This window comes from Schistocerca gregaria, chromosome 11 (genome assembly GCF_023897955.1).
Source record: "Schistocerca gregaria isolate iqSchGreg1 chromosome 11, iqSchGreg1.2, whole genome shotgun sequence".
In the NCBI taxonomy this organism is placed as follows: domain Eukaryota; kingdom Metazoa; phylum Arthropoda; class Insecta; order Orthoptera; family Acrididae; genus Schistocerca; species Schistocerca gregaria.
In genome coordinates, this window is record NC_064930.1 from 147,045,086 (window position 1) to 147,064,309 (window position 19,224).

The following is a 19,224-nucleotide window of genomic DNA, read 5'->3' on the forward strand; positions in this document are numbered from 1 at the left end:
TTAACTAGCAACATTGTTGTACAAGTGATTTCATTGCTGTACATGACATTTTTGCTGGAGTGACATTTTTGCTGGAGTGACATTTTTGCTGGAGTGACATTTTTGCTGGAGTGACATTTTTGCTGGAGTGACATTTTTGCTGGAGTGACATTTTTGCTGGAGTGACATTTTTGCTGGAGTGACATTTTTGCTGGATGTGGGCGAGATTACTGACAGGCCACATTACTGTGGGTCATGTTAGTAACAGTCCAGTGTATATGCATACAAGGATCTACAACTAACATATAAAAGAAAGGGCACTTAACTATTAATGTAAATTGAATACACTACTTGAGGAATGCAGTAGCTAAACGAATTGTGACTTTACTCAGGATAGCTGCAACATTCAAAATTCTGTCATATACATTTAATGCCAAACTCATTGCTATAGTTACATGTAACAAACTGAGAATGTAATCACACATATGTAAGAATTATGTTGTGTCTCGACACATCCTATATCTGTATTACATGGCACAGGGACAAAAATCTAAATATGGGGGAATTAGTAAGAGTAGGAAAATCAATGTGATGACAATTAACAAACTATAAGCTCTCATCAAACTAATGTTAATGAGAAGGCCTTGGAGCAAAGAAAACATGCTACACCGTTTGGAAGTTAGGTGATGGGAAATGTAAAATGCATGCAGAATATCTACGGGTACAAAAACAACCGAGTGATAGGGTGGAAGGGATGCTGACAATCATGAAAATTCTGGTAACACCAACTGTTAGCAGCTTTTCGAATTATTTCAAAACCTATGTACATCTTCTTAATAACATTCATAAAGCTTTCATGAGAAACATGCTGTCTGTTGCACCTGTCCATTGATGATACTCGTCATCATATTTAGTTTTGAAATCAGGACTCCCTCACCGGACACCTGATATGATCACTTGTCCATCATTGCTACTGTGAAAAATATTTCTCTGACTGCAAGCTCACTGCTACTATGAACGACCTACAGAATGCAGTAGACAAATGAGAATCTATTTATGTGTTATTGCAAAACAGCAGAGTTCCTGATGTACTCTGCTTGCTATTACATACAACAGCTGTTTACACTTGCCAGACAACAGTGGAAAGTGGCACAAAATTACATACTAAAAGGTTGAATTATTTCCCACAGCTCATACATGGGAATTAAAATTACATAAATGCAATTTTACATTAGACTGCAGTCTTCAGAGTAGTATATCCTTAAAGAATTGAATATGAAATAATTACATAATGAAAGGGATAGTTGCTACTCACCATATAACAGATATGCAGAGTCGCAGAAAAGACACTACAAAAAGGACTTTGAGAACATTAGCTTTTGGCCACCAAGGCCTTCCCAAACAAAAAAAAAGTTCGCTTTTTGTTGTGTCTTTCTGCAACTCAGCATCTCCTCTATATGGTGAGTAGCAACTATCCTTTTCATTGTATTCTTACAGTCCATCCTGGATTTTCCATTGTTTGATATAAAATAATTAGTGTCACTATGAATTCATTAATTCAAAAATGACGCCAGTGTGTCATTTTGGGCTACCTGGTGGGGCACCATCACTCATATTTTCTCTTAGCAGAGTTATTCCTATATTTATACTATTAAATTGTTTGTGTAAGGCTAAATTACAACATAAACATGTAGTATGCCTTAATGAAGTGTTAGAACTTTAGTCTGAACAACTTAAACTTAGTATCTTATAGTGCAACTCTCAAAATTACTGTATTTTGTTGTTGGTTACTGTTTTAATTTCTAATAGGCTTTCTATGACCAGACACACTGCATTTCTGCAGTTAATAAGATATTTGATGGAGCACTACAAAAACGACACAGTCCCCTGTCATTTTGCCCTATTCAATGCAAACATAGTCTTTGGTCATAACATCAAAAACCAACACACACATATTCAAAATATTGCTACACATTTAGAGATTTAGTTTTGTAAGGTATTCCACTGATAGTTAATCTTCCATACAAATAATAAACACTACACAATTTTTAAAGTTTCCTAACAGTAATACTGTATCCTCGACATCGAAAATGGTTTCCCTCGTCTCACCTCACCAAACGAAAGCATGCAATTATTGACAGGTTGTGTGCAAAGTGTAGCCATCACAAACATTCAAGCAAATGGCATACTATCATCCCGTCAGCTGTCAAATTTAAGAAAAAGCTGCTATGTCGTTTTGCCCTTACATGTCATTTTGGAGCCATTCTCTCTAATAGATGATCATACATGAACATTTCCCATGTGGAATAATAAGCTTCCATTTGGTGGTATGTGCAAAGATAAAACTACAACATAAAAGCATTTTAAAACCTCATTGCAACATAAGCTGGTTCAATAAAAGTAACATATGTGCACTGCACTTACCCAGTACTCAACAATATGATGTTCAGTAACAGCACTAAGCAAATGTTATGTTTGCTGAATATAAACAAAGTTGATGTGACTTACCAAACAAAAGCGCTGGCAGACCGATAAATACACAAACATACACACAAAATTCGAGCTTTCGCAACCCACAGTTGCTTCGTCAGGAAAGAGGGAAGGATGAAAGGATGTGGGTTTTAAGGGAGAGGGTAAGGAGTCATTCCAATCCTGGGAGCGGAAAGACTTAACCACCCCCCCCCCCCCCCACACACACACACACACACGTCTGCTTGTTTGTGTCTGTATATGTGCGGATGGATACGTGTGCGCGAGTGTATACCTGTCCCTTTTTCCCCGTAAGGTAAGCCTTTATGCTTCAGGGATTGGAATGACTCCTTACCCTCTCCCTTAAAACCTACATCCTTTCATCTTTCCCTCTCCTTCCCTATTTCCTGATGAAGCAACCATTGGTTGCGAAAGCTTGAAATTTATTTGTGTGTTTGTGTTTGTTAGTGTCTCTATTAACATACCAACTCTTTCATTTGGTTAGTTGCATTATGTGTGTGTATGTTGTAAGTGATGGAAGTTCTGGGTTAAATGCAACATGTATCATTGCTTCTAATGGAACCAGTTTATCTTGTAGTTAAGTTCTGTAAATACTCTTTCATTGTACTTTTATCTTTTCAGTTACCACAAATGAAAGCTTATCATTTTACAAGGGAAATGGCAGATATGATTTTCTAGCAAATGGAAGTAACAGTCATATGTATGGCAAGTAGATTACATTAGGGAATTTTATATCTTCAAGGAAAATAATTAATTTTTGAAAATGTAATTGGAGAGAGGAAAAAATCTAATCACCAAGTGGCCACAGGAGGCAAAAAATTATAAAAGTTAAGGAAATGTATAAGCTTTCAGAGCCATTGACTCCTTGTTCTGGCAGAAGGCAAGACTGTGGCTTTCTAAAATCACGCCTTGAAATGGGACCCATTCTGCCTGACAATTTGACCACCACACCGAGAACAGGTTTTCGTAACCCTCCCAAACACGGCACTCGCTCAACCAGATGCCACACTTCCTTTGCACCCACCTCGCTAGCGCACAGCTGCTAGCCCTGTGACTGCCACTGCGGCAAGACTTGCCCTGTGCACCCTCCCACCACCATTGGTAGTCAATGGCTGACACTGTTAGACAATAAACAGATCTGCACACACACACACTTTTTAAATGAAACAATACCTATTAACATTAACAAATTAAAAGTTGGATAAATTAGGATCTCAGTGGCTTTTGTTGCAGGATTGTAGTGAGATTCGTTTATGACATATCGTATGTTGAAAAGTATCCACTGTCACAATTGTCTGGGCCATTCGACCTGTGTAGCTGTTAGACACGATGCTGTTATGTTTGCTTACATTGTGTGTTCCCTGTCCTGCATTGTGACTTGCTAGTCACTTAATATGTGACAGTCCCATCAGTAGGTCGTGAGTGGACGACGGGATTTACCAGTGTAGAAAAAGCCAACATGCTCATGGGGTGTCGAGGGTGTTGGCTCTTATGCGGTGTTGGCGGCAAGATATACTGGTAGATGTCAACCATCTCAGCAGTTATTTATCAGCCTCTTCAACCAGATGCATGAAAGTGATAGTGTAACACCTAGAAAACATAGCAGAAGGAACCAATTGATGACAGGAGGGGGAGGAGAGTAATGTTCTTGCTGCTGCCACAGTTGATTCTCATGTTAGCTCCCACACAATCACACAACAAAGTGGCATCAGTAAGGCAATTGTCCCACACATTCTCCATCAAAATGGTTCAAATGGCTCTGAGCACTGTGGCAGCGCAGTTCCAGACTGTAGCGCCTAGAACCTCTCGGTCACCATTCTCCATAGACATAGGTTCCATCCCTATCACATGTCTCTCTATCAAGAGCTGCACGGAAACAATTATAAGAATCTTATCAACGTCTGTATGTGGGCACTAAGACAGGATACTTCAAATGTATCATGCATTTTGTTTAATGATGAAACCATATTCACCAATGATGTCCATATAAGCCGCCAAAACATGCACCACTGGTATGTCGACAGTACCAAATGACTTCATCAGGTGGCACATCAGCATCCACGGAGTGTAAACTTAAGGAGTGGCATAGTGAACCATCAGCTAATACGCCCGTTTTTCATAGCCACCACGATAGCTGCCCAACCCGTAGTGCATGAGCAGGTCTTCACGAATTGTTTCCAAATTGTTGGACTGGGCGCAGAGAACCTGTACCTTCCCAACCTGTTTCACGGATTTGATGCCTGCAGACTCTTTTCTGTGGGGAAATGCGAAAGACGCTATCTTCAAAGACATACCAACTGCGCCCGAAGATAAGCTCTGGCATCTCTGCTGAAATGCAACAATCATTCCGTATGAAGGCTGTATTGCCGCTACCAGCGGTCATTTTGAACACGGTCTGTGATGGTCAATTGTTTATTTGCCCGTTAAAAACCATATGGCTAGTGTATGCACGTGTGTTGTTCTTTAGCGTGTGCTACCACAGACATTGTACAAGTGTCGGAGTCGGAACTTTTCAAAATACCTTATCTCGTGCATGACTCAGGCTAAAATCCTGCGACAAAAGAGACTGATATTCGAATTTACCCTACTTTTAGTTTGTTAAAGCTGATAGGTGTATCTCAATTTAAAAACGTATGTATGCACAAAAATCAACTTTCTACGTATTACTACAATCTGTTCATTAGCTAACAATACCAACCTCTGACTACCAACCCATTTTGTGAAAATAGCCCATCAATAGCACTATCCATGTCCGCAACATTCATTTCACCCCGTATATGAAAGCTGTTCAAAACTAAGCTGACCTTTCAAATTGTACGGGCAATGTACATTCGATTATGGATATTTTTTTGTTTGTTATGTTGGTACACATGTACAGAACATATCTTCACAGTTTCAAGTGTACAGCATAATTCGTTTGTTTCTGACAGAAAGATTAGATGTGTTTTAGTGTACTCGGTGATTTTCGATTACCATAAAAAATGGTGCAAAAGATTTGTATCAAATTTTGTGTGAAAAATGGAATCAAGTGCTCTAAAACACTCGAAATGTTGACAGTGGCATAAGGTGAGTCTGCTCTAAGTAAAAAAAAAAAAAAAAAAAAAAAAAGTTTACAAGTGGTACAAGCACTTCCAAGATGGCCGAGAAGATGACAATGACCAACCTCGCTGTGGACGCCCCAGCAGAACACACGATAACGTCGAAGCTGCGAAGAAAATTGTTCTGGAAACTAGTCGAATTACCGTAAGAGGAGTTGCTGAGGATGTTGGAGTATCGGTCGGCTTACCTAATGCAATTTTTTCGGATGTTTTTGGTGCGAGACGTGTGTCAGCGAAGTTTGTTCCATAACTTCTCAATTTTGATCAGAAGACTGTCGCACGAGCGTCGCTCACGAGCTCTCGAATGACGTCAATGGTGATCCTGATTTGCTCAAAAACATCATCATAACTTGCGACGAAATATGGGTTTACGGTTATGACGCCGAAACCAAAGCCCAACTGTCCCAATGGAAGCGTCCCGGAGAACCGAGACCGAAAAAAGCACGCCAAATTCGATCAAATGTCAAAATTTTGCTTACTTTTTTTCCAATTACCGTGGCGTAGTGCATAGTGAATTTTTGCCTCAAGGTCATACGGTTAATAAGGAGTATTACCTTGAGGTTACGCGCCGTTTGCGAGAAGCAATACGCAAAAAACGTCTGGAATTGTGCAAAAACAATTAATTGATTTTCCATCATGACAATGCGCCTGGTCATTCATCGTTGCTTGTGAGAGATTTTTTGGCCTAAAACAACATTACAACCATGCCTCAGCCATCATATCCAGCGGATTTGCCCCCTGCGACTTCTCCCTATTATCTCTGTTAGCAAAACTGAAGACACCTATGAAAGGAGGAAGTTTTTCAACGATTGAGGAAATAAAAACTGCATCGTTGGAAGTACTCAAGGCTGTACGAAAATGTGCTTATGAGAAGTGCTTCAAGGGATGGAAGAAGCGTTGGCACAAGTGTATTGTATCTATGGGGGTCAACAAGAATGTTGATGAATAAATAAAAATTTTTTTTCAAAAAAATATAAAGTCACCTTACTTTTTGAACATGCCTCATATATGTCGTGAACAGAAATGTGTGTTTCACAGTCCTGCAGGCTACCACCCCAGATGCCTTATCATCCGCCGACATCGTTGCGTTAAAGAAAGAGAGGGGGTTAAGGTCTCTCTGCTAGGAAGTCCTGAATTCAATCCCAGATATGATGGGATACTCCATAAGCTCGAATTTTGGTCACAAAATGACAGTACACAACTGTACTGAGAGCCCTCCTGCAGTCATGGGACACGGCATCAAGTTGAGAACCGATGTCCCAGGGCACTTTGGATGCACAAGACCCCTGTTTGTGAAATCCCTGGTGGTTCCAGCGAGATGATGTCCAGAACAGGGCTGATAACGAAGATGACCCACATGATCATGATCCAGCCATTTTGGTCTCGTCTTGGAGAAACACTTAAGTGCCGATTGCCCTACGACACGAACTGCTAGAGTATTTGAAGAGTTCCCTTGTACGACACGACACAGTATCGAATCGGCCACCAATCAATGTGTTCAAGGGAAAGAAGGAAACATAGTGGGTGAATATGGATTGGGGGAGAGAAATGAAAGAGGAAGCCGCCTGGTAGAATTTTGCACAGAGCATAACTTAATCATAGCTAACACTTGGTTCAAAAATCATAAAAGAAGGCTGTATACATGGAAGAATCCTGAAGATACTAGAAGGTATCAGATAGATATTATATAATGGTAAGACAGATTTAGGAACCAGGTTTTAAATTGTAAGACATTTCCAGGGGCACATGTGGACTCTGACCACAATCTATTGGTTATGAACTGTAAATTAAAACTGAAGAAACTGCAAGAAGGTGGGAATTTAAGGAAATGGGACCTGGATAAACTGAAACAACCAGAGGTGGTATAGAGTTTTAGAGAGAGTATAGGGGAACAATTAACAGGAATGGGGAAAAGAAATACAGTAGAAGAAGAATGGGTAGCTTTGAGGGATGAAGTAGTGATGGCAGCAGAGGATCAAGTAGGTAAAAAGACGAGGGCTAGTAGAAATCCTTGGGTAAGAGAAGAAATGTTGAATTTAATTGATGAAAGGATAAAATATAAAAATGCAGTAACTGAAGCAGGCAAAAAGGAATACAAACGTCTCAAAAATGAGATCGACAGGAAGTGCAAAATGGCTAAACAGGGATGGCTAGAGGACAAATGCAAGGATGTAGAAGTTCATCTCACAAGGGGTAAGATAGATACTGCCTACAGGACAATTAAAGAGACCTTTGGAGATAAGAGAACCACTTGTATGAACATCAAGAGCTCAGCTGGAAACCCAGTTCTAAGCAAAGAAGGGAAAGCAGAAAGGTGGAAGGAGTATAGAGAGGGTCTACACAAGGGCGATGTACTTGAGGACAATATTAAGGAAATGGAAGAGGATGAAGATGAAATGGGAGATACGATACTGCGTGAAGAGTTTGACAGAGCACTGAAAGACCTGAGTCGAAACAAGGCCCCGGGTTGTAGACAACATTCTAATAGAACTACTGACGGGCTTGGGAGAGCCAGTCCTGACAAAACTTTACCATCTGGGGAGCAAGTTGTATGAGACAGGCGAAATACCCTCAGACTGCAAGAAGAATATAATAATACCAATCCCAAAGAAAACAGGTGTTGGCAGATATGAAAATTACCGAACAATCAGTTTAATAAGCCACAGCTGCAAAATACTAACGCGAATTCTTTACAGATGAATGGAAAAAACTGGTAGAAGCCGACCTCGGGGAAGATCAGTTTGGATTCCGTAGAAATACAGGAACACGTGAGACAATACTGCCCCTACGACTTATCTTACAAGAAAGATTAAGGAAAGGCAAACCTACGTTTCTAGCATTTGTAGACTTACAGAAAGCTTTTGACAATGGTGACTGGAATACTCTCTTTCAAATTCCAAAGGTGGCAGGGGTAAAATACAGGGAGCGAAAGGCTATTTACAATTTTTACAGAAACCAGATGGCAGTTATAAAGAGTAGAGGGGCATGAAAGGAAAGCAGCGGTTGGAAAGGGAGTGAGACAGGGTTGTAGCCTGTCACTGATGTTATTCAATCTGTATACTGAGCAAGCAGTAAAGGAAACAAAAGAAAAATTCAGAGTAGGTGTTAAAGTCCACAGAGAAGAAACAAAAACGTTGAGGTTCGCCGATGACATTGTAATTCTGTCAGAGGCAGCAAAGGGCTTGGAAGAGCTGTTGAACGAAATGGACAATGTCTTGAAAGGAGAATATAAGACGAACATCGACAAAAGCAAAACGAGGATAATGGAAAGTGGTCTAATTAAGTCGGGTGATGCTGAGGGAATTAGATTAGGAAATGAAGACACTTAAAGTAGTAAAGGAGTTTTGCTATTTGGAGAGCAACATAACTGATGATGGTCATAGTAGAGAAGATATAAAATGTAGACTGCCAATGGCAAGGAAAGCGTTTCTGAAGAAGAGAACTTTGTTAACATCGAGTATAGATTTAAGTGTCAGAAACTCGTTTCTGAAAGTATTTGTATGGAGTGTAACCATGTATGGAAGTGAAACATGGAGCATAAATAGTTTGGACAAGAAGAGAATAGATGCTTTCGAAATGTGGTGCTACAGAAGAATTCTGAAGATTAGATGGGGAGATGACATAACTAATGTTATTGAATAGAATTGGGGAGAAGAGGAGTTTATGGCACAACTTGACAAGAAGAAAGGATTGGTTCGTGGGACATGTTTTGAGGCATCAAGGGATCACAAATTTAGCATTGGGCGGCATCGTGGAGGGTAAAAATCGTAGAGCAAGACCAAGAGATGAATACACTAAACAGATTCAGAAGGATGTAGGTTGCAGTAGGTACTGGGAGATGAAGATGCTTCCACAGGATAGAGCAGCATGGGGAGCTGCATCAAACCAGTCTCAGGACTGAAGGCCAGAACAATAACACGGTTAGGTCTCCATAGGGATTCAGGCGGTTTTGGATTTGCAAGGCCCAAATATTGTGAAAAATAACTACAGGATGTATAGCAAGTAATAGCAAAAACTGTCATTGATAGCCTCTTCATTCCCTCAGTCCTTGTATATGGACTTTGACCCAATTTTTTTCTTTTCCTCCGTAAACAGGGGTATTTTTTCGCTTATAGGCCGATGGTGTGGCTAATGCTGGTTTTAGAACCAGGGCCCAGCACGATTTGTGTTTCAGTTTACAGCTGGTCGTGTGCAAGGTTACTTCTGGAAATCGAAAATGTATGTAAACAATTATTGTCCTTTTAATAATAGAGTGGGAACTGTGTATTTCCTAGCTTTCGCTGACTATTCTAGATATTGAGAATTATTTCAGAATTTTATCAGTTTTATTGGACAATGTGAAACAACCCATTTTCTGAAGGTGTTCATATGTGGACGCAAGGTGATGATAAATATTTGCTACTTTCAGTTTGATCTTCGGTAATGGAATACTGAAATAAGTTATCTCCAAACTCTGCAGCAATGCATGAAATATTAACTGGTGACCGATTAGAAGATTTCAGCAATGACAGCAACGCCGAATTATCTGATTGGGAAGATGGCGAATTCTCATTTTCATTTGCTGATTTTCCTATTATCTCGATGAAACTAACTGGTAAACAATAAGAGCGTTGTGAATTCCTGTGACGGAAGATTTAGAAAATGTGAATAAAAAGCCAACAAGAGCCGTTCTGCAAACAATTTTAGAAGCTAGGTTTTACATTGTTGGCCAACTATCAAAATTTGTCGAGGCAAGGATAGTGTCAAAATGGAGGAAATTTGGCTGTAATTGCAAGATAAGACACACACAGTTGTCAAATGTGGAGTGTATTCGTGTACTGTGAAAAATAATTGTTTCGAAGCTTTTCATGAAATTTACCATATGAAGATTTATTCACTGGCAGTAGCACCTCATCAGTTCCAGCAATTATTCTGCGATCATCACTTTCTCGCATTTATGTAGTTGTTTTAGAGCACCAACAAAAACCAATACTGGGAATCAAATATTTCGAAAATATGAACATTATGAATCCTGCGTGCTTTAGCATATATATAGTTTACTGTTTCAAATAATAAATATATTACCAAATAAAATATTTTTATTGAAGAAAGGGGGAAGAAAATACAAAGCAAAGACCAGTACGTTCTTGCGGTAAGTAAAACCTGAGGTCGAAATATCTGCACCTCCATTCGTGCCTCTGTGAATCCTCAAGGATATACTTCATTTCCATTTGTGTAATGCTCGGTTATTAGATTGCTGGAAGACGCAAAGAGAAAAATTTCCTGCTAATTATTTTTTTGTCTTGTTTTATCTGATGAGTGTAGATGATAATAGAGCTGTATTCTAGATAACTGGAAAAGTATTATTGCAAGCTGACACTGACTTTAGTATGGAGTATCGCCTTAATTGTGTGTGAAGCCTTATGGGACTTAACTGCTAAGGTCATCAGTCCCTAAGCTTACACACTACTTAACCTGAATTATCCTAAGGACAAACACACACACCCATGCCCGAGGGAGGACTCGAACCTCCGCCGGGACCAGCCACACAGTCCATGACTGCAGCGCCTTCGACCAGTATCACCTTAATTAGTAGAACTGTATTTGATGTTTTCAAATAACTTCCTGGAATTGAGCCAGGTAACACTTTGAGCAACCGCCGATATTTCGGCGGGAGAACACGCCGCCATTTTCGAGGCAAAGTGCAACGGACTGGCGGCGTACGTGCAAATTGAAAACCTCGGTTCTCGGACTGAAGCAGAAAAGATAACACACACACTCAACACTAGTGCCACCAAAGATGAGCAAGGTCAGAGCTAGCGATGGTTAGACTACGAATTCGCAGGTGAGGTAGCATTCACTCTGTCTCTCTGTTTTTTGACAAGGGAGAGAGCCGGATTCCAAACAGAGTTTAAACAGAAACCTCCATCCGTGTTAACTAGGTTGCTCGCTAATTTAATCTCAACTGCCTCCCTAATAACACTGTCCCAATAGCTGGACGTGCGTGTCAATGCCTCGGTGTTGTTATATAGCATGGGGTGAACAGTATCCAAGCAACGTTCGCCAATAGCAGATCTACTTGGGTGCTGTAACCGTGTGTGCCGTTTATGCTCAGTACATCGGCCCTCCACGGTCCTGGTAGTTTGACCAATATATGCCATCAGCTACAAGGAATACGATATACACCCGCCTTACGCAGTCCAAGATCATCCTTAACGGATGCTCTAATTTTAGAGGTGGTCGGAAAACACATTTCACACCGTATTTCCGTAAAATACGACCGATCTTGTTGGAAGTGTTTCCTACGTAAGGCAAAAGGCAGTACACTTAGGTGTTGACTCAAAATTATCATCAATCACCCGATGTAGAGTTGGTCGATAGTGCAACGCACATTCAATCTGTCTATCACTATAACCATTTTGAAGAAATATAACTTCAAGATGCTACAGATCAGCTGGCAAAGTCTCAGCATCAGAAATGACATGTGGCCTGTGTACCGAGGTACGAAGTACCGCTTCACGCTCAGCCTGTAAGTACAAGTCCGTGTGAGTACGTCTCCTGTAGACTGCATGTCCCAATGATCCATCACCCTTCCTCCTAACCAACACGTCAGGAAAGGGAAGGCAACCATCCTCTTCCACCTCCATCGTAAAACGAATGTTCGGGTGGCTCGAGTTCAGATTTTCTAGAAAGACATTCAAATTCTCCCTACCACGAGGCCAAGCGACGAGGGTATCGCCAACGTGTCTAAAGAAACAGGCTGGTTTCAAAGGCGCTGACTCCTGTGCACGCTCCTCGAAGTCTTCCACACACAAATTTGCGATCGCAGGAGACAACGGACTGCCCATCGCAACTCCACCTGTCTGCTCGTAATACTGGTCATTAAATAAAAAGTAAGTGGTTGTCAACTCATGCCTAAAGAGATTCGTTAATTCACCACCAAACCTGGCCTCAATTAACCACAACGAATCAGACAGAGGAACACGAGTGAAGAGAGAGACCATATCGAAACTCACTATAATATCAGTCATTCGACCTCAGTCCCTTCAAAAGGCGTAAAAAAACCTGTTACGGAAATACAATGTGAAATGTGTTTTCCGACGTCCATCTAAAATTAGAGCACTTTTGAGTTCCGTTAAGGATGATCTTGGACTGCGTAAGGCGGGTGTATACCGTATTCCTTGTAGCTGCGGCACGGCATATGTTGGTCAGGCTATCAGGACCGTGGAGGACCGATGTACTGAGCATAAACGGCACACACGGTTACAGCAGGCAAGTAGATCTGCTGATGCCGAACATTGCTTGGATACTGGTCACAGAGATATTGGCATGTACGTCCAGCTATTGGGACAGTGTTATTAGGGAGGCAGTTGAGATTAAATTAGCGAGCAACCTCGTTAACAGGGACGCAGGTTTCTGTTTAAACGCTGTTTGGAATCCGGCTCTCTCCCTTGTCAAAAAACATAGGGACAGACTCAATGCTACCTCACCTGCGAATTCATAGTCTCACCATCGCTAGCTCTGACTCTGGTCATCTTTGGTGTCACTAGTGTTCAGTGAGTGTGTTATCTTTCCTGCTTCAGTCCGAGAACCGAGGTTTTGAATTTGCAAGTACGCCGCCTGTCCGTTGCAGTTTGCCTCGAAAATGGCGGCGTGTTCTATCGCCGATACATCGGCGGTCGCTCAAAGTGTTACCTGGCTCATTTCCCTGAAGTTATTTGACAGTTGTGTACGCCAGGAGAAACTCAGGTCTCACACTGTATTTGATGTGTAAACTTTTTGATCGAGTTTCGGCATACAAGACAGGTGACGCACAGTGTAGGGCCACCGTAACCATACTGTGCTTGCAGCTGAAGGGTAAGCAAGTGGTGAGGCTTGGTCCCTGAGACATGTTCCCAATATTCACACTTTACGAGTTTATGTTTTATATTATGTTTAGTAGGACAGGTATGTTGACATATTCTGTCTTCTAGTTGCTTATCTCATTTAGGCCTACATAACTGCCACTTCCAATTCTGTAGCCTTTGAGAACTATGCACACACCTATTTCTATTTCCCTAACATGTATGTTATTTATCATACAGGTCAAAACCGGTTATTCCGACACAATGAAAATTTTGTAGCGATTAAACACAATGCCAGTGCGGAGAGAGCGGGACGGACCTGGGTGGCGGCAGCGTCTGCGTGCCCCGGGTGGCCACCATGTAGGGCGGCGGCGCGACGCCCACCCCCAGCCCGACGCCGACGCCGAGCTGCGCGCCGGTGGGGCTGGCCCTCTGCACGTGCAGCTGCGGGGAGTCGCTGCGGCCCGCCCCCGCCGCCCCCGCAGCCACCGCCCCCGCGCCGGCCCGGCCCGCCGTCAGGTGCACCTGCAACACCAGCGGCTGCGCGCCCTGCAACCCACTGTCGGCAGCACTCTGCGTCTCTCAGCGTGGGCAGTGTGGGGGTGTTTGTGCAGGCAAATGGTGTTGGAATTAAGGATAAAGGGGCAAGATAGAACGAAAGTAGTGAGGGAGGACAGGAAGAGAATGCAGGGAAGGGAGGAGGAAGAGTTGAGACAGTAGAAATGGAAGTTGCAGAGAGAAGGAAGAGAGTAGGAAGACAAGATGGATAATGAAACGAGAGAAGGTAGGGTGTGGTGGAAGAGAATTTGACAGAAGAGTAAGTGGAGAATGAGAAAATGATCAATGATAAGGGAATGTGTAGAGTGTAAGAAGACAAGTTAGAGTATGAGAAAGGAAGCTGAGAGGAGAGAAGACGAAGTCAGAAAGGAGTGTCTCAAGAAGAAGACCAGAAGATTCACAATATACATAAATGACCTTGTAGATAACATCAGAAGTTCACTGAGGCCTTTTGCGGATGATGCTGTGGTATATCGAGAGGTTGTGACAATGGAAAATTGTACTGAAATGCAGGAGGATCTGCAGCGAATTGACGCATGGTGCAGGGAATGGCAATTGAATCTCAATGTAGACAACTGTAATGTGCTGCGAATACATAGAAAGAAAGATCCCTTATCATTTAGCTACAATATAACAGGTCAGCAACTGGAAGCAGTTAATTCCATAAATTATCTGGGAGTAGGCATTAGGATTGGTTTAAAACGGAATGATCATATAAAGTTGATCGTCGGTACGGCAGGTGCCAAAATGAGATTAGTTGGAAGAATCCTAAGGAAATGCAATCCGAAAACAAAGGAAGTAGGTTACAGTACGCTTGTTCGCCCACTACTTGAATACTGCTCAGCAGTGTGGGATCCGTACCAGATAGGGTTGATGAAGAGAGAGAGAAGATCCAACGGAGAGCAGCGCGCTTCGTTAGAGGATCATTTAGTAATCGCGAAAGCGATACGGAGATGATAGATAAACTCTAGTGGAAGACTGCAGGAGAGACGCTCAGTACCTCGGTACGGGCTTTTGTTGAAGTTGCGAGAACATACCTTCACCGAGGAGTCAAACAGTATATTGCTCCCTCCTACATATATCTCGCAAAGAGACCGTGAGGATAAAATCAGAGAGATTAGAGCCCACATAGAGGCATACCGACAATCCTCGTTTCCACAAACAATAAGAGACTGGAATAGAAGGGAGAACTGATCGAGGTACTCAAGGTACCCTCCGCCACACACTGTCAGGTGGCTTCCGGAGTATGTATGTAGATGTAGATGTAAATGTAGAAGATTAGATTTTTAACATTCCCTCAACAATAAGTTCGTTAGAGGTGGATCACCAGCTCCAAATGGTAAGGAAAATTGACTGTGACATTTAAAAAGAACGACCTGGAATTTAGGTTATGTGATTTAGAGAAATTCCAGAAAACCTAAATGTACATTGCAGGATATGCATCTGAATCAGCACCTTGCCAAAGCAGGTGGAGAGTTGGAGAAGGTGGGCAGAAAGGTAGAGATCGAGAGACGAAAAAGTGGAGAGAGAATAGGTGTAAAAAAAAAAGAGGAGAGATTGTTTTTCAACATCTGTCAATGGTGAGGCTTTCAGAGGTGTTTTACAAACTTTGTTTGGGCGAACGATGGGAAGTGGCAACAACAAGGGATATTCCATAATACACATTACTTGGGGAGGGGGCGGGGGGGGGGGGGGGGAAGACACTTCATGCCCAACGCAAAAAAGTTAAAAAAAATTCGTTGATTTATTTTTTGAACAGGTTCTGATGTGTAAGTAGGGTCCTGAAGCTGAAAGTACATATAGCATGCACTGAACTGTACCAAATACTTTCAGTAACATGTGTTACCGATCCATGTTCACCACCCAAAAAACAAATTTAAAAATGCAAATTTCGTTCACACTTGTTGACATTAATGTAAACATACTGACTGAAGAGATACTAATGTGCATGTAATGCATCAAACCTGGAAATAATGAATACATCATGCACTGTGAAAAGTGTCATCTACTAATAGAACTTACATTTTAGGGGTAAATTTAACTGAAAAATTTAAAACATATACAGTATGTGGTAAAAAGTGGAAGAATAGCCTGGACTGGGTGTGTCCTCAGGATGGATATTGGGAGAACAACTACAAATATGTTTGAATAGAGACCAACCGGAAGAAGACAGAGAGGAAGGTCACAAAAACGGTGGATAGATGATGAGAAAGAAGGTACAAGAGCTCTCACAGTCTGCGGATGGCAGCTAGACCTACACTAGAGAGGCTGGAACCCACACAGGCTTGTAATGCCATGAGAAGATGATACAATATCTGGTAGAAGAACCTGTTCAAAACAAATATTTTTTTTCAGAATTTTGCAAGACAAAGTAAATAACTAGATTACAGTATTTTGAAATGGTGGACGTACAGTCCTTTCCCCCCCTCCCCCCTTGGCACTGAGATAAACAATTCAGAAAAATCACAGAAAACCTAAATTTAGATAGCTGGACATGTATTAGATATGGTGTCTTCCTGATGAGGATGGAGCGTGGGAGAAGAGAAAGCGGAGCACAAGAGCAGCAGAAAGCGGAGCACAAGAGCAGCAGAAAGCGGAGCACAAGAGCAGCAGAAAGCGGAGCACAAGAGCAGCAGAAAGCGGAGCACAAGAGCAGCAGAAAGCGGAGCACAAGAGCAGCAGAAAGCGGTGAGCAAGAGCAGCAGAAAGCGGTGAGCAAGAGCAGCAGAAAGCGGTGAGCAAGAGCAGCAGAAAGCGGTGAGCAAGAGCAGCAGAAAGCGGTGAGCAAGAGCAGCAGAAAGTGTACCACGTGACAGTGGTTCAGAGGAGCTTTAGTGATAGTTGAGAAAACGGAGAGTGAAGGAAATTAGAAAGTGTGAGGAGATAAGAAAGTGAAGAGTGAAAGAAAACGTTGTTTAGTCTGAGAAGGTAGAGTGGTTAGGAAGGAGAGTATGGATTACAGATGAGAAGCTGGCGACTGGGTGGGGGGGGGGGGGGGGGGGAGTTGGAAAATGTGAGGAGAGTGGAGTGAGAAAAGAAACTAGAGAGTGAAAGAAAAGATTGTTTAGGGTGAGGAGACATAATGATTACTAGGAGAGGACAGTTCAGATTACAGAAGATAATGTTGAGAGAGAAGAGAATGTAAGGAGTGAGGTATGAGAGAGTGGGGAGTGTAAGTAGAAAAAGTAGTGTGGGAAAGAAGAGAAACTTAAGACCAAAAGAAGAGAAAGCGGAAAAAAGGTGGTGAAGAGAGAGAAGGGTAAATGAAAAGGAGAATATAAATAAAGGAGAGAAAGTACTGAGAGTAGAAGACAAAGTGCAGGAGGAAAAAAGAAAATGTGAGCTGTTGAGGGACAGAGGTGAGAGGTAAAGAGAGAGGTGGAGTTGGGCCTACCTGCAGCTGCGGCGAGTAGGGCAGCCGGACGGTCCTGACGAGCCTCTGCTGCTGCTGCCCGGGGGCGGCGTAGTAGTCCGGGGGCGGCGGCTGGTCGTAGGCCGGGGGCAGCAGCGGCTGCTGCGGGGGCGGCGTGCCGGCGCCAGACCCCGGCGACAGCAGGCGCATCTGCACCAGCGGCGGGGGCGGCGGTGCCGGGGGCGGGCCGCCGCCGGGAGGGGCGCGGTGGGGGCGGTAGATGGCGCCCGGCTGCTGCACCAGCACGTGGTGCGGGTGCGGGGGCGGCACCGCGTGCGGGTGGTGGTGGTGGTGCGGCTGGTGGTGGTGGTGGTGCGGGTGGTGGTAGGCGGCGTAGGCGTGGTGCGGGTCCGCCACCATCCGGCCGTGGGGGTGGGGGTGGGCGTGGCCGTGGGGCGCCACGGTCAGCGGCGGCGAACCGCTGGGCGGCGTGAACACCTGCCGTGCAGAAATGGGGGTAAAAGAATTTGGCCATGTGTGAGAGTAGCACTAGCGCATTGACGGTTCCAAGCAAACTTGACTACCGAAGTTGAAATCTACTGGGTGGTTAGGGCGCGTCATATTTCCTTGCAAAATAATCGACGTTTCGACCCCTCCACTGGCATCTTCAGGATGTTACGGTGTCCACTGCTGTTCGAACAGTCAGAGACCAGTGTCTTTCTCTCATAAAGGGGAGTTTTCCAGCGTTTGTGCTGGAGAAGTGGGAGCATCTGTTAAAATTCTCGTGGCTACCACTGGTGGGCCATCATCACAGGCTAATATTCCCGCGCTGATGCGGATGAAGGTGACTTATTGGCTGAACTCTTTTGGACACTATCCGTGGCCCATCGTAATTGGATAGAAAGGCACTGTCCCACACTTACACTGGAGAAGAGTTTAGTCGAAGTTCCTCCAGCTGCTCTTGGTTGGCCAGGCGCGAGGAGGACAGAGCAAGGCGGTGAATATTTACCCAAACTAATGTTGTTCGCCGAGGTGACTTTCAGCGCGTTGTTTGTATTACCCGCACACCGTGATCGCATAATTAAGGAGACAAATTCGTCTGCAGAATAAATTGTGTATTTTTCAAAACGATACTTTATGTACTTTTCAACATAATCCCCTTGAGCATTTATGCACTTATGCCAACGGGCAAGAAGCTTTTTTCATTCCGGTTGCAAATAAATCTTCATCTTCATGTTTAAAACAATTTCCCACAAATTTTTCCATGTCCTCGTTGTCCTGGAACCTCTTCCCACGTAACGCCTCCTTCAGTGCACCAGACAAATGGGAATCACCAGATGCTGCATCAGGACCCTAAGGGGGATGAGGCAGTACTTCCCAACCCATTTCGTCGACGGTTTCACGGGTTAGTTGAGCAAAACGAGGACGTGCGTTGTCTTGCTGGAGAATCACACCTCTTCTCTGAGACCCGCGAAGCCTCTGTCTCGTGGCTGGCTTCACCTTGTTTGAAAACAAATCCGACTGGCTGTTCATTGTACAATGCTCTTCCACGTCACCACAAAAACTGGATCTTCAGCATCCCAAAACAACGTCAACATGACTTTTTTTCCTGCTGTTTGAGCTTTGAATTTTTTTTTTTGTTTTTGACAGGTGAGTTTGTGTGCTTCCATTGCATGCATTGCCTTTTTGATTCCAGCTTGTAATAGTGAACTCTAATTTCATGACAAGTTAAAAATTTTGTGGAGGAAGTGCTGTTACAGATAATGTTACGAACTGTAACAGTACTAACTTGAACATAATCAACTACCATTTCCACAGTCACACGGCGGTCGGCACGTATAATGCCATCAATTCGACTTTCAAGTGAGGGAGTTGAAACTGCAGCTGGTCGGCCAGAACGGTGTTCGTCACTCACTGAGTCGCG

The 19,224-nt window shown here is 43.1% G+C and overlaps 1 protein-coding gene across 1 annotated transcript in view; it reads right to left on the reverse strand.

The window, feature by feature from the left end:
* LOC126295238 (proline-rich proteoglycan 2-like) overlaps positions 1-19,224 on the reverse strand; it is a 66,753-nt gene that overhangs the window by 10,369 nt on the left and 37,160 nt on the right. Inside the window, exons 3-4 of the mRNA XM_049987588.1 lie at positions 17,343-17,798; positions 13,710-13,915 (exon numbers count right to left, since the gene is read on the reverse strand). Coding sequence (XP_049843545.1) covers positions 13,710-13,915; positions 17,343-17,798 — 662 coding nt within the window. The remainder of the gene's footprint in view (positions 1-13,709; positions 13,916-17,342; positions 17,799-19,224) is intronic.